The sequence below is a fragment of the Magallana gigas genome, chromosome 5 (assembly GCF_963853765.1).
Source record: "Magallana gigas chromosome 5, xbMagGiga1.1, whole genome shotgun sequence".
NCBI classification, from domain to species: Eukaryota; Metazoa; Mollusca; class Bivalvia; order Ostreida; family Ostreidae; genus Magallana; species Magallana gigas.
Window position 1 is genome coordinate 24,947,694 of NC_088857.1, and position 14,284 is coordinate 24,961,977.

Here is a 14,284-nt window from a genome sequence, read left to right on the forward strand (position 1 = left end):
GGTGAAGATATTGACAAGTAGTAACTTAGATATGGCCATCAAAATGTACCTGCTTCAAACCCTTTTACCTGCTCCAAAAGTCTTAACCTCCTCCAGCATCTAAAGTTCATGGCCCAGATACAGCATCCAAGTCCTTCAAGTTCATTTGTAGGTCCAGATGCACCATCCATGCTAGTTTGGTGAAGATATGACAATAAACAAGAGGCCCTTGGGCCACATCGCTCACCTGAGCAACACTAGCCGTTATGAAGTCATATCCAAAAATAACGGGACAAAGAATGAGTTAAATTGATCCTGTTTTAAAATCTTTTCAAAATTTTCTACAGATGTTTTTATATTGGGCACCTTTTATAACTAGATAATTTCATAGTTATATCATATATTGACCATTGCCATTCTCAAAATGATCTTAGACAACTATTCATATAAATATAAACCTATATCAAATTTTGAACCCCTTGTGTGTTGTATCCAGGTCCAAAGTCTAAACAATTGAGAATCAACAAATGTCAATATGATAAATTTATTTCATGTGTAAAAATTGAACCCCCCTCCAATTATAGTCTCATCCTTTTTAGGCGGAAGCGCCTATTGCAATTGCTTTCATGACCTTCTACGTCATAGGTCAAATTCCTGCCCCTTTTCATGGTAAACTATCGGATGTTATTTAAACTAAGGGCACACAACTCTATACCCCCCCCCCCCATACTGTTCGACCCCTGTTTAAACATCGTTTCTGTTAATAGATCTAAATTTTTACTTCGTCGTTTTTAATTATCCATTGAAAATGCCTATAGCAAAGATAGCAAGTGGTAGATATACGTTTTTGATAGTACAGGAACGAACGATAACTCTTGCGATGTATGCGACATAAACAAAGGATAAGCACGGAGTCTGATGCCTGTAGATGAAATTCCGATGGAAAAAAATAGTTCAATTTGAAATTGCGTGTTTATGAGTACAGAAGGAAAAATTGATAGGGAAACAGGTAATGAATGCTTTTTCAAAAAAAACAAGGGTGTGTATAAATCTATTTAAAAAGATTATTAGAATGATACAATGCCTATAAATTATTTGTAAACATACCAACGTTTCGCGTAGTAATCTCAGACAATACTACATTACGTTATGCAGTGTAAAATTATTGTCACCAAACCCACGTTGAGAAAAACTGGTGACTGTCCATCTTCGACATACGTAAGGTAAGTTAGGTAATTAATGTGTTATTTCTCATTGTATAAACGTCTGCCTCATCATTTTAGTTTTTCATGTTACAATAATCTTGATCGAGGAGCTGGTACATTCTTAATCCGAAATTCCCCTGACTCTAATCCCCGCTTGTATATTGTGACGTGCGGAGGAGACATGTCACAATATAAAAGCGGGGGTTAGAATCAGAGAAATCTCGGATAAGTAAATACATTTTATGAAAGAATTTATATTGTTTGTGTTAGGCATTCATCGATAATTCTGAAATGTCGGTCTTTTGTTATGAATACTATACAAGGCGAGGCCTACAGGATATCTTTAAAGATTAAAATTTAGCACAATGGAATCGCATATATAGGAAGATAACATTTCCTTTTTTAAACCTTTAATATTTTGTGACATCTTTGCAGATCTATATGTTCATATGGTGATTTTATAATTTGTTACGAACAGCACTGTATGATATTGGGTTTATTCATTTTGATTACAAAAAATTACAATATTCAGCTTGGTTTAGAAATGACTCATGAATAATGCAAATGAATTTTCTCTAAAAATATCTCAAATATAGCTTTTAAGTATCATACAAGATACAATTCATTGGTTGATATAATGAATATTCCAGATAGGCTATTAATTGCAAAGATATTTCATTGAACATTTAAAAATAATTAATATGATTTATCCTTTTACCCACTGTATTTACTTATATCTCAGAATTACCTTATCATTACTCTATAATGAAAGTGACTAAAATTTCCTATGGAAATTTCTCTACATCATTATTATATGATAATTTTGATGACTGCATTTTTTGTTTTTAAATTTTAAAATTTCCAATTCATGAGAACTTGGACTATATACCAGTATATCTTTGATCTACCACGTTCATGATTAATTGCAATTCCAAAAAGACTCAATTATATACCTGACAATGATTATAGATAATAACCTAACATATATCTATTTGTTCTATATGTATATGTTCTTTCAGATGAATGTCAAGAAACTGATTAACATTAACTGACAAGAGGAGACAATGAGAGCTCAACATCATTCTTCATCTCTGGTGAAGGGGAGAGTTGCTAAATTTGGGTGCACAGCTAAATTCAAGCAAAACAAAGAAAAAGACGGTTGCTATAAAAATGCGGTGTTGGCTTCTCAGTTCAGCACTTTTAAAGAGGGACAAACATTGCACGTTTGCAACTTCTAAATGGAAGCAGGGCATCTGAAATATGCTGGAATCCTCATCTTAATGGCCTTAATGCCATTTTCAAGGTTAGTAAATACAACTAAATTTAAATACGATATTCCCTGTGGTTTTCTTGTTTAAGAATGAACTAATTATACCCATGCTCGGAAGGAGAGGGGGTATATTGTTTTACCCTTGTGTGTCTGTTTGTCTATAACACAAATTTTGTCAAAGATATCTCAGCAACAATCGCAGATGCTTGAAATTTTAACTCAGTCTTTGTTAAGGTATGCCATTCGGTAGGATTGATTTTTCAAAATATTTGATGTCAACTTCCCATTACATGTAATGTTAACTATGCTTTTTTGTATACACATCAGAGCAGGGGTATCACTAGTGAGCATTAACTCACATATATCTTGTTGTCATATCTTTAATAATATAGTAAATATTCTTATACTAAATGCAATTAAAAACTGAAGAATTTTGGAGAAAAAAAAATTAAACTTTCATGTACAGTTCAATCACTATATTTTCCATTACTTGTATTTAATATACCAAAATAACCTTACAATTATTGATAATTCATATTGTGTGATCTTCTTATATATCTCATTCTTTATTTGCAAAATACATGTATACTTTTGAAAATAAATTATTTAAGGTAAAACACATATAAATTCAAAATATTTTATAGATTAATTTTTTTTTAAAATCCATGTTTTCTTTATTGGGGGTCAAGTATATTGTAATGAAATATTGCTTGATAACATATCCATTATTCATTTTTCATCAACACATTTTAGAATATCCTGCTGAAAAAGACAGTTTTCATTGGTATAATGGATGCAAGACAACACTAGTGAATTGAAATTGTTGTTACCACAAATGGCACACTCCAGGATAACACGCTTTCCAAAAACACCTTTACGGCATGCAGGCATAAAGGGATTCTTTGAAAGTCTATGTTCTGTAATGGTGGAAGTTCTCTTGAAGATTAGTATTAAAATAAAAACTAAAAAGTTCAAATGTCTTCAATACTAGAGACCTGTGATTTGACAGTACAACATGGAGCAATTGTAAAGGACACATAATTTGTACATTATTGAATATCAATATATAGTTATCCATAACTTACTGGGCTTTTACATTGTATTGTAACTCTCAACATTTGCATATATGTTTGATCTTTGTAAAATATGTTATAGTAAGTAAATACATTCTTTCTAAGTTTTAAACATTTGTCAACAAAATATATGAACTGCAATCTGAGGATCAATTAGAGGTCTGCAATTCTCCACATATGAAATGACTTTGAAATCATCCTGTTACTGTTAAACTGGAGAATATATTAAGAAAACATCAAAATATCTTTATTGAATACCTTTTTTACAACACATTGTCCAGATATTTTGTGAATTATTCTATGAAGCTGATTTCTCAATGGCTATTGCTTCTCAGGTAAGCAAAGTGACACACATACTACTTGTTTCTGTAAAATACTGTAATCAAGTGATGTACAAATGTAACTTCTGCATTTTTGTGAAACATTATTGTAAAGAATAAAATACTACAGTTTCAGAAGTTCAGTTTACTAAATTCTAATTCTATAATAATCTTTCATCATTTTGATATCAAAATGGACATTTTTAATAAATCGGCATAATAAATGAAAATGTATTCCTGTAATTTCAGCTTGCATATAAGTATCAACTGTTATACGAATGTGACTTTTTATGTACTTCATAAAACAAATGTTTTGATGTTTAAATTGCTCTTCTCATTGAATCTTTATTTAAGGCATGATCCAGACTAATCTGGTGCAGTAACAGAATATTTCCACATTTACTACATGTATATACCTTAATTGACATATTAGAATAGTGTTTTATCTTATCAAACTAATTCTTTAAAAGAAAATAGTTATAATAACACTATGACATTGACAACTTGCAATCATGCTTCCGCCTATCAGTACTTTCAGTACTTTGATTTATTTTATTTTCAAAGACGTTTCTCTATATATTATAAACGTACTACATTTGGCTGTGTATTCTATTTAGCGCTTTTGGTGGAATACGGCTTCTGCTAAATTAAGAACATCGCTAAATGCCATGTACATATGTATAGTAATAGTCACTTTAGGAATGCCCTAGTACAAATCCACGCCAACTTGTTCAAAAACTAATATCTGCCAAATATTGTACACGCCAAATATAATGTATTTACAGTATATCACACTACCTGAAGATGCTTCCATTCAAGCAACAGCTTTTCTGCTTAATTAATGTCCAAAAAGAAGATATTTCTCTAAACATTCTTATGTAAAAAATTTGCCCCCCCCCCCCCCAATTGGTGGGCCCACCCTACCCCAGGGATCATGACTTTAACAAACTAGAATCTACACAACCTGAGGGTGCTTCCACACAATTGCAGAATACAGCTTTTTCTGGCCAATTGGTTCTAGAGAAGAACATTTTTAAAGCGTTTTTTCTATATACATTTATTCTTATATAAAATCTGCCCCCTCCCCCATTGTAGCACCACTGTACCCTGGGGATTATGATTTAAACAACTGGAATCTACACTACATGAGGATGCTTTCAAACAAATTACAGCTTTTCTGGCCAATTGGTTCTTGAGAAGATTTTTAAAAATTTTCTCTAAATATTCCTATGTAAAAACTTGACCCCCCTCCCATTGTGGCCCCATTGTACCCCCAGGGATCATGGTTTGAACAACTTCAATCTACACTACCTGAGGATTTATTGCTTCCACACAAGCTACAGCGTTTCTGGCCGATTTGTTCCTTAGACGATTTTTAAATATTTTTCTCTATATTTTTTATGTAAAAACTTGACCCCAATTGTGGCCCCATTGTACCCCCAATGATCATGATTTGAACAAAGTCGATTTTTAAATATTTTTCTCTAAATATTCCTATGTAAAAATTCGACCAACAATTGTGGCCCCACCGTACCCCCGGGGATCACAATTTAAACAAACTAAAATCTACACTATCTGAGGATGCTTCCACACAAGTTACAGTTTTTCTGGCCAAATTGTTTTTGAGAAGAAGATTTTTTAAACATACCAACAAATTGTTGATAATTCTTAATTATCTCCCTTTGAAAGACGGTGTGGCCCTTCATTTTAACAAACTTGAATTCCCTTCACCTAATTAAGGATGCTTTGTGCCAAGTTTGGTTGAAACTAGCTGCAGGACTGTAGCTCCAGGTCTGAAAAAATTCGGATGGACGGCCTGGGAGCTATAGTGCCTACCATAGGAAAAATCTGCAATTTACGGCGCACAAAAAATTGCGCTAGTTTTGGACTTATTAACCTTATTCTCACACAAATTCTGTAAAAATAATTAGTACCATTAATTTCTTCAGCCAATTTACTACTTACATCGTCTCTTTACTTGCCTCAGACTTTCTCTTAAAAATGATAACCGACCTCGGAAAATGAAGTATGTTAATTTACGTCGAGATCGAGAGTCGCCATTTTTAAATGTAAACAAACTTGCACCACTGTAATTTACAGGGCTGCTAATGGTGTTTAAAAGAATATCAGAGGCAAGTGAAGTGACGATATCTGTAGAAAAATGTGTAAGGAATTTTTTGGGATCAAATATTTGTAAAGAATATGATCGTAAATGAGATTAATCGGTCCAAAACTAGCGCTTTTTTTGTGCGCAGTAAATTGCAGTTATTTACTATGGGAGGCACTGTAGCTCCCAGGTCGTCCATCCGAATTTTTTTCAGACCGGGGGCTACAGTCCTGCAAGCTAGGTTGAAACTTGCCCAGTGGTTCTGGAGAAAAAGTCGAAAATGTAAAAAGTTTACAGACGGACGGACAGACAGACGGACGACAGACAGAATGTGATTAGAAAAGCTCACTTGATGAGCTTTCAGCTCAGATAATAAAACTAAAGTAATTGAAATGTAATTAATTACATTCATCAAAGCAGGGACGTATATACTAACGACAATTAGTTAGTATATACGTCCCTGATCAAAGTAATTGAAATATAACAAATTGCAATTGAAAAAATCAAATGTAATTGAAAGTATTTAATTACATTTCAAAGTACCGGTACACTGTAAATGACACAAACCCTGTAAAAATTAATACATGTATACATCAAGAGGTTTCAATTAATTGTAATATAATTTTTAAAATTATTTTTGGCATTTCTGGTGGTTCGTGAGAACAAAATTTTTAAAGGCATCCACCCAATTTTCAATGTTTTTTTGCAATTTATATCATCCTCTCTATATTAAAGTCTGGTTTTGGGGCCATAAATCTTATACTCTGTCCTAAGATATCCTAGATTCACATTCTGTTTAAGGTGGCTCTATACACCACTTTTTGATGACGCAGTACGCAAAAAAGTAAATCTGGAAACATGCATTTCCGGTACTGGCTGATTTAAACTGAGGTGACTTGTATGGGAACCGCTATTTTGAAAAATTTGTTAAATGGATAGATTTAATTTGATAATTGGAAAATTCATTACATACAAGTAATCAATGTGGTATGTGACACCTTCACGTTGTGTGGTATTATTTATCGAAATAAACAATAAAATCAAGTATAAATTTTTAAAGAGTTTCTTTAGCATCTTCGATATGTTACACCGTAGCGCAGTGGGTTAGTGGGTTCACTACAAACCAGTAGGTCATGAGTTCGATTCCCGTTGAGAACAATAAATTTTTTAACTTTCCAAAAATTTCTAAAACGTATTTTTTGGTTGAATACCGTGAAAGAAAATTCTAAACAGGTGAAAATAATTCAATTATAATATACTTTAATGCACATTAATATCGACACCTAACGGAGATGAGAGGGTTGCTTTGAATTTCTCTCAGGTTGGGATACATATAAATCCTATTAGCCTAGTCAATGTTCTCCTTTATTTATTTGACTTAAGTTTTGCATTAAAGCGAATATATTCACTTATACAGGGCAAAGTCTATAATGAAATATGTATGTATTTATCATTCCAACATTATATTTAGGAAATTTTCTTCAACTCAGAAATGAAAAGTCCCCAAGGTGTTTAGGCCTTGGGACTTAGGAACGATAACCCTTACATGAGGAACTTTCATACCAAATAAAATTTAAGATATTTTTTGTGTTTATTTGCAATGGTTTTCATTCAATTTTTTATGTCACATTTATTAAAATACATTTTCTTATAACATCAAGCAACTTTTTCAGATGATTTGTCAACAGAGTAAGAAAATATGAAAAAATATGTTTTGGGGAAATACTAAAAAAAATTGCAATAATAACATCTTTGAATGTTAAGAAGTGTTATATTTTTTTTTATGTGTCCGAAGGAAATATCCATCATATGACAAAATAATTTCTCTCAATTTGTTGATAGCTGTCTTTTTAAAAAATATTTTACAAAAACACGAAAAAACATTAAAAAATTCTTTAAAAATACCTATAGTATCCCTATCGTCATTTTAATATTTGATAAGCATATGTTTTGTGGTCTTCTATTGAAAATTGGAATAAACTGTGGGTGTATAGAGCCACCTTAAAGCTATACACGCTATAATTTGCATCAATTTTGAATAAAGGGGAAAATGTATGTGTTTGATTACTAATAAAAGTTACCTTTATTCTGTTAATTATAATGCTCAATTCGATCACGTAACAAATATATCAAATATTAAACAATAAAAAATATTTATTTTCCTGCCAGGAAAGTAATGCCTCCTCGTGAATATCAATCTATCACGTGATATCGACAGCTAAATTTAGCCTATCATACCAAAACTGGTGAAGGGTCAACATCTTCATAATTGTGATAGTTTCACAAAGGAAAGGATATTTTCAGTAAAGCATAAATTTGTCCGATATACGAGTACAAACAAAAGAAAAAAATACAAGCCTGTGAGTAGATATGAATACTTCCTTTAAAGAAATGACGTAGACCTGTGTTTTTCCCCTATGTGCTATTTATAGATCCTATAAGTGTTAATGCAGAAGTAAGGGTATCGTGGATGCCAAGCGTATTTTACTCATTATACATGTATGTATTTCAAATTAACATCAATATTCATGAAAAGGTATATTCCTGGCAGGAAAATAAACAATTAAAAATCTATATCTTTGTAACGAGATGGAATTCACCATTGTAATTTACAGATTAAGGATAACTTTTATAAGTAGACAAACACATGCGTTTTCACTGTCATTCAAAATTGACGCAAATTATAGCGTGTATAGCTTTAAATACTTGTTACTTTTAAAGAGCTCGGGAGGTTTAAAAGACGTTCATTCAGCATAAAAAGGTATCCAGAAAAACACTTTTTTATATTAATTCAAAAAGAACTCTGAAGAGGATTTTTGTTTATTAATCTGTATTCATTAATTGCACACAAAGTGTTACACAGTCATCGTACACATGTTAGGAGGTTTTTAGTATCTCTTCCTTGTCACAATGCATGGACCTGATTCTGATGTCACATGTTGTCTGCACTGAGGATATCCCCCACAATGGGGAACTGTATATTGAACGATGCAGCACATATTCCACAGCCAAGCACATGTATTCTCTGTCCATTTCCTACAATCAATTTTTCGTACATTTACTGGCAAGTCAACCATCGCTTTGCCTGCTATCTGGTGGCTGCTGTCGGTGTATTTTGTGGATCTGCACTGTCCAGTGATTTTAACAGTCTAAATAAACCAGCAGCTTCTCGAATCCGACTGAATTCTATACAAAAGGCTTGCACTTCTATGAAGATATCCTACAGCAAAGAAAAAAACAATACAATTCTCATATCCTAATGGAACTTTCCAGGAAACTTGAGTAATCTTCGTGGTTTATAAAAAGTAAATTTGTAGCCAATAATCACATTGCTACAATAAGTTATTAGATATTACACTTCAATGAATATTTAATTTTGTGGATCAACTCAACAACAAAGGGTGATTTTGCTTCGTTAAATCCATTAAGTTTACAACATGTAATAAAGTCATGGGGAATGAAAATGACTTTCCTGTAAGCGTCAGTTCATTATAAGTGTGTTTGCTATACCCATGTCTTATTGTATTGATAAAACCACAGTCGCATGAATAATCTAAACAAATATTCGATCAGTCAGGCAGGCTAGTAACCAGCTACTAACTATTAATTGACATTAATTAGCTGCAAGTCTGTAGCTCCCTATCTGAAAAAACTTGAATGGACAAAAACTCTCAAACTGAGCCTTTGAATTACTAGCACACAATTTCAAAGGTTAATCAGTCCAAAACTTGTGCAAGTTTTTGTGCCCCATAACTTTGTGACTCTTTTCCCCGTAAAGAACTGTCGCTCCCAGGTCATTCATCAAATTTTTTTCAGACCGGGAGCTACAGACCTGCAGCTACTAACATATGCATTTGTCAAACTAAATCAAAGTACTGAGAGTATTGAAAGACGGGGTCTTAAAAGTTTGAATTTGTAATTGTCTTGGATTTCCTCGAATATGCTTCCAAAATTCATGAGTTTGAATTAGTTGTTACAATCTATGTTAATTCGGCTTTTTTGCAATTGTCTGATACTTTGTCTAAATTTTACTCAATCCCGGCCTTCATAATTGTAGAAAATTGACACAACCGTATACTGTGTAAAATAAGACCCCAAGGAAATTTTTTAAAAATTACTACTAACCGGGAATATCACACAACTATATCGAAGTAGATAATTTTAATCATTTGATTTATTCAATTTTGTGATCCAAGGGAAAATCCACAAGATGGACGGTATCCGTAATAAAAGTTTTATGAAAACCCCGAAAAATCTAAAACTGCTGAATTAACAAACAAGGGGAACATTTGTATACCGATAACAAACACAAGCACCTAACGTAAGAAATTCTTTTTTTACAGTAAGATTCCAAGAACTTTGACAATAAAAAGATTTGTTACGGTCGCCATTTTGATTTTTAAGACCGACTTATCTGACACGATTTTCTTCATTTGCGATTCATGCAAAATTAATTGGTAAAAATAAATCCGTTCGCCACTTACTACTTTTTTTGTGTAAACTCGTGCATCACCTACACGAATTACGATACAACCGTTCCTTTCATTAACAAGAGGCCAATTGGCCTTAACGGTCACCTGAGTAGCATATATCCAATACACAAACTTGTCATGGAGTCTCATATATGCATCTTATTAATTAGGTTTCATACTGGAGTAGAAAAATTATAAATTTGTAATGACGACCACATTTAATTCAAAAAGAACTGTGAAACCTATAAATCTGGTCTACAAAATCATGGATTCAGTTTTCCTTTCAGGTGTGTGGGAGTAAAGAAGATAATTTTTTAAAGTTATATGCATTAACATCTATACATCCATTTTAGCCCTGCCCTAGAGTCAAAACCCATACCCAAGGGGACATGAAAATTAAAATTTCAGTAGAGGACTTCTTGGTAAACATAATTATTAGTCATTTTTTTTTATACACTGGCAGTTGTGTGAGAATAGAGAAGATTTTTAAACATTATATACATTAATTAACAATTAATTAATTACACTATATTGCCCCCCCCCCCCCTCATGTCCTGAACCCCTGACCCAGGGGCCATGAATTTCACAATTTAGGTAAAGGAGATTGTGGATATCATAACCATGTATTCAGTTTTTTGCCCACATGTGTGGGAGTAGATCGAGAAGATTTTTTAAGATTTAAAACATTATTACTATATGGCCATATTGGCCCCACCCTACAGCCTGAACACCTAACAAAGGGGTCATGAATTTCACAATTTTGGTAGAGGGCCTCATGGACATCACGACCATGCATTTAGTTTTTAACAAAAAAGAAGATTTTCTAAGATTTAATACATTTTTACTATTTGGCCATATTGGCCCCACCCTAGAGCCTGAACCCCTGACCCAGGGGCCATAAATTTCACAATATTGGTAGAGGGCCTCATGGACATTATAATCATGTCTTTAGTTTTTAACAAATATATATGAGAGTAGAGTAGAAGATTTTCTAAGATTTAATACATTTTTACTATATGGCCATATTGGCCCCACCCTAGAGCCTGAACCCCTGACCGAGGGGTCATAAATTTCATAATTTACGTTGAGGGTTTCATGGACATCATAACCATTCATTTAGTTTTTAACAAATATATATAATAGTAGAGAAGAAGATTTTCTAAGATTTAATACATTTTTACTATATGGTCATATTGGCCCCACCTTAGAGCCTGAACCCCTGACCCAGGGGTCATGAATTTCACAATTAAGGTAGAGGGCTTCATGGACATCATAATCATGCATTTAGTTAAAAAAAATATATATATGGTAGTAGAGAAGAAGATTTTCTAAGATTTAATATATTTTTACTATATGGCCATATTGGCCCCACCCTAGAGCCAGAACCCCTGACCCAGGGGCCATAAATTTCACAATATTGGTAAAGGGCCACATGGACATTATAACCATGCAACCAGTTTTTTCCTCACATGCATGGGAGTAGAGAAGATTTTTGAAAATTTGGCTTTTTTTGCATATTTGGCCACGCCCGTGGCACCCCAGGGGTGATAGAGCCATAAATTTCACAATTTAGATTCTTCTTACCATAGAGATGCTTCACACCAAAAATAGTAACGATTGGCCTGATAGTTTTCAAGAAGAAGTTAAAAATGTAAAATTGTTAACGCACAACGACGGACGAAGACCAATAGCAATATCATAAAAATCATACTCCGAAAATCAGAGACATAAATAACGGAGATTGTCAACTGCGCCATTAGCGTGTAAATGTCACGGGACCAACCTTATTTGAGAACTACAAGTGCAACATCCATCTTGTATAAGTCATTAAATTTGAACCTGATAGTGAACATGAACCTGTAAATATTTTATGCATGTTTTATTTATGAAATATTTACAAAAACTCTTTATTTAGTTTTTAAATTACTTTTTTTTTAACTTATTCACTTTTCAAAAAGTAATGGTAATGCATTACTTTACTCATGTAATGGTAATGTAATGCATTACTTCAAGAAAATTTAGTAATGGTAATGGTAATTTAATGCCCTAATTCATAAAGTAATGCCAACGTAATGCATTATTTTACAATATAATTCACCCCATGCTGGAAAACATGAACATTAACATTTAACTTGGATCTTCAATTGATAAGATTGTACATATTATATGACGTATTAGTCTTCCAAAATGTATATTCTATTATAGATTTGCTTCTAATGCATTGTTTGAAATTTAAATTCAGTTTAATCAACTAAAGCGCCAACGAACGAAAAGGCAAATTCAGAGTTGTTTTTATTTTCTTTGTACAAATTCCCTTTAGAGACGAACAGCAGTCATACCGCAAGTAGACTGGAAGCCAATGAAACACCTATTTAATTTGTAAAACATCTGTGTATAACCCGTCCCGATTTTAAACTTGGCTTGCGCATGAAGCTTGGTAGTATTAAGATGAAAGATTGTCAAAATAAAATTCAACTTTTCAAAAATGGCACATTGCGTTTGGGAACTTTAATTTCGATTCCACCATCAACCTCTTCTATTGATTAATGAGCTCGTACAAAAACTTAATTGTCAACGGCGCTGTGCATTCAGTTACGTAACTCATTCCACATTTGAACCAGAGCAAGAATATTTTGATCTATGAAACTATTTGTTTAATTTCTAAATAAAATTGTGTTCATACAGAGGACTTAAACATATTTAATGCGTATTTTTATAATACCTACATATTTACTGAAATGCATGAAAACTTTCTGCACTATTTTCTTACGCGTAGACTCAATTGTGTTCTACGCATGCCTTCCGGTTTGAGACTTCAGCTGACAGTAAAGTGAGTAAACCAATAGACGGGGTCACGTGACCCCGTCTAAAAATTGTATGTATAAAGGACTATATATGATATGAGTAAAATTTTGACCCCATAATTGCCATTTTTAAAGTGTTTTAGGTACATTAAATTGTTATGTTATTTTTAAGAAGAGTTGATGTTTTAAGATATATTTTTCACCTATTTATTTATTTGCACTCACTGGCAGTTTATGACATGAGAAGTTATGTTATCTTTATAATTCAATTAAAATCAGTTTAATAACAATAATCATTCAATATTAATTTATTTTAATATATTTACATCTACCACGTAATATTCCCTCTATTTCTTACAGAAACTCGTAGATAATTCATAGCTCTATAGAAACAGCCAGACTGATATCTACACACTCCGTTTATCAATTGGTTGAAATCTACAGTGGCTGAAAGTGACAAGAAACTTACAGGTTTCTAACTAAGCCGGAAAACATGAACTTTAACATTTAACTTGGTTCTTCAATCGATAAGATTGTATAATATATTATATGATGTATAAGTCTTCCAAAATGTATAATCTATTATAGATTTTGCTTACAATGCATTGTTTAAAATTTAAATTAAGTTTAATCAACTAAAGAGCCAACAAACGAGAAGGCAAATTCAGAGTTGTTTTTATTTTTTTTGTACAAAATCCCTTTAGAGACGAAAAGCAGTCATACCGCAAGTAGACTGGAAGCCAATGAAACACCTATTTAATTTGTAACACCTGTGTATAACCCGTCCCGATTTTAACTTCGGCTTGCACATGAAGTTTGGTAGTATTTTCTTACGCGTAGACTCAATTCATGTGTTCTACGCGTGCCTTCCGGTTTGAGACTTCAGCTGACAGTAAACCAATAGACCCCATCTAAAAACTTCACATGTATATCAGTAAAAAGGAAGCAAATAATTACAGTTAAATGATGTTCATTTTTAGGGGTTGATTTTTGGCCCTTAACATATATACCGTTGTCATATACTATTTTGAAATCTGCAATATATTGAACCCGG

At 32.7% G+C, this 14,284-nt stretch overlaps 1 protein-coding gene and 1 long non-coding RNA gene across 4 annotated transcripts in view; one reads left to right on the plus strand and one right to left on the minus strand.

The window, feature by feature from the left end:
- Nucleotides 1-1,017: 1,017 nt before the first annotated feature.
- Nucleotides 1,018-3,985, plus strand: LOC117682411 (uncharacterized). The gene is made up of 3 exons (XR_010714193.1): nt 1,018-1,202; nt 2,204-2,487; nt 3,208-3,985. It is a non-coding gene; the product is annotated as an uncharacterized lncRNA (long non-coding RNA).
- A 4,773-nt stretch (nt 3,986-8,758) lies between these two features.
- LOC105337787 (CCR4-NOT transcription complex subunit 11) overlaps nt 8,759-14,284 on the minus strand; it is a 76,205-nt gene continuing 70,679 nt past the window's right edge. For all 3 annotated transcript variants that reach the window (XM_034470767.2, XM_034470763.2, XM_066084763.1), the window contains one exon: nt 8,759-9,174. In XM_034470767.2, coding sequence (XP_034326658.1) covers nt 9,043-9,174 — 132 coding nt within the window. In that variant the 3' untranslated portion in view covers nt 8,759-9,042. The remainder of the gene's footprint in view (nt 9,175-14,284) is intronic.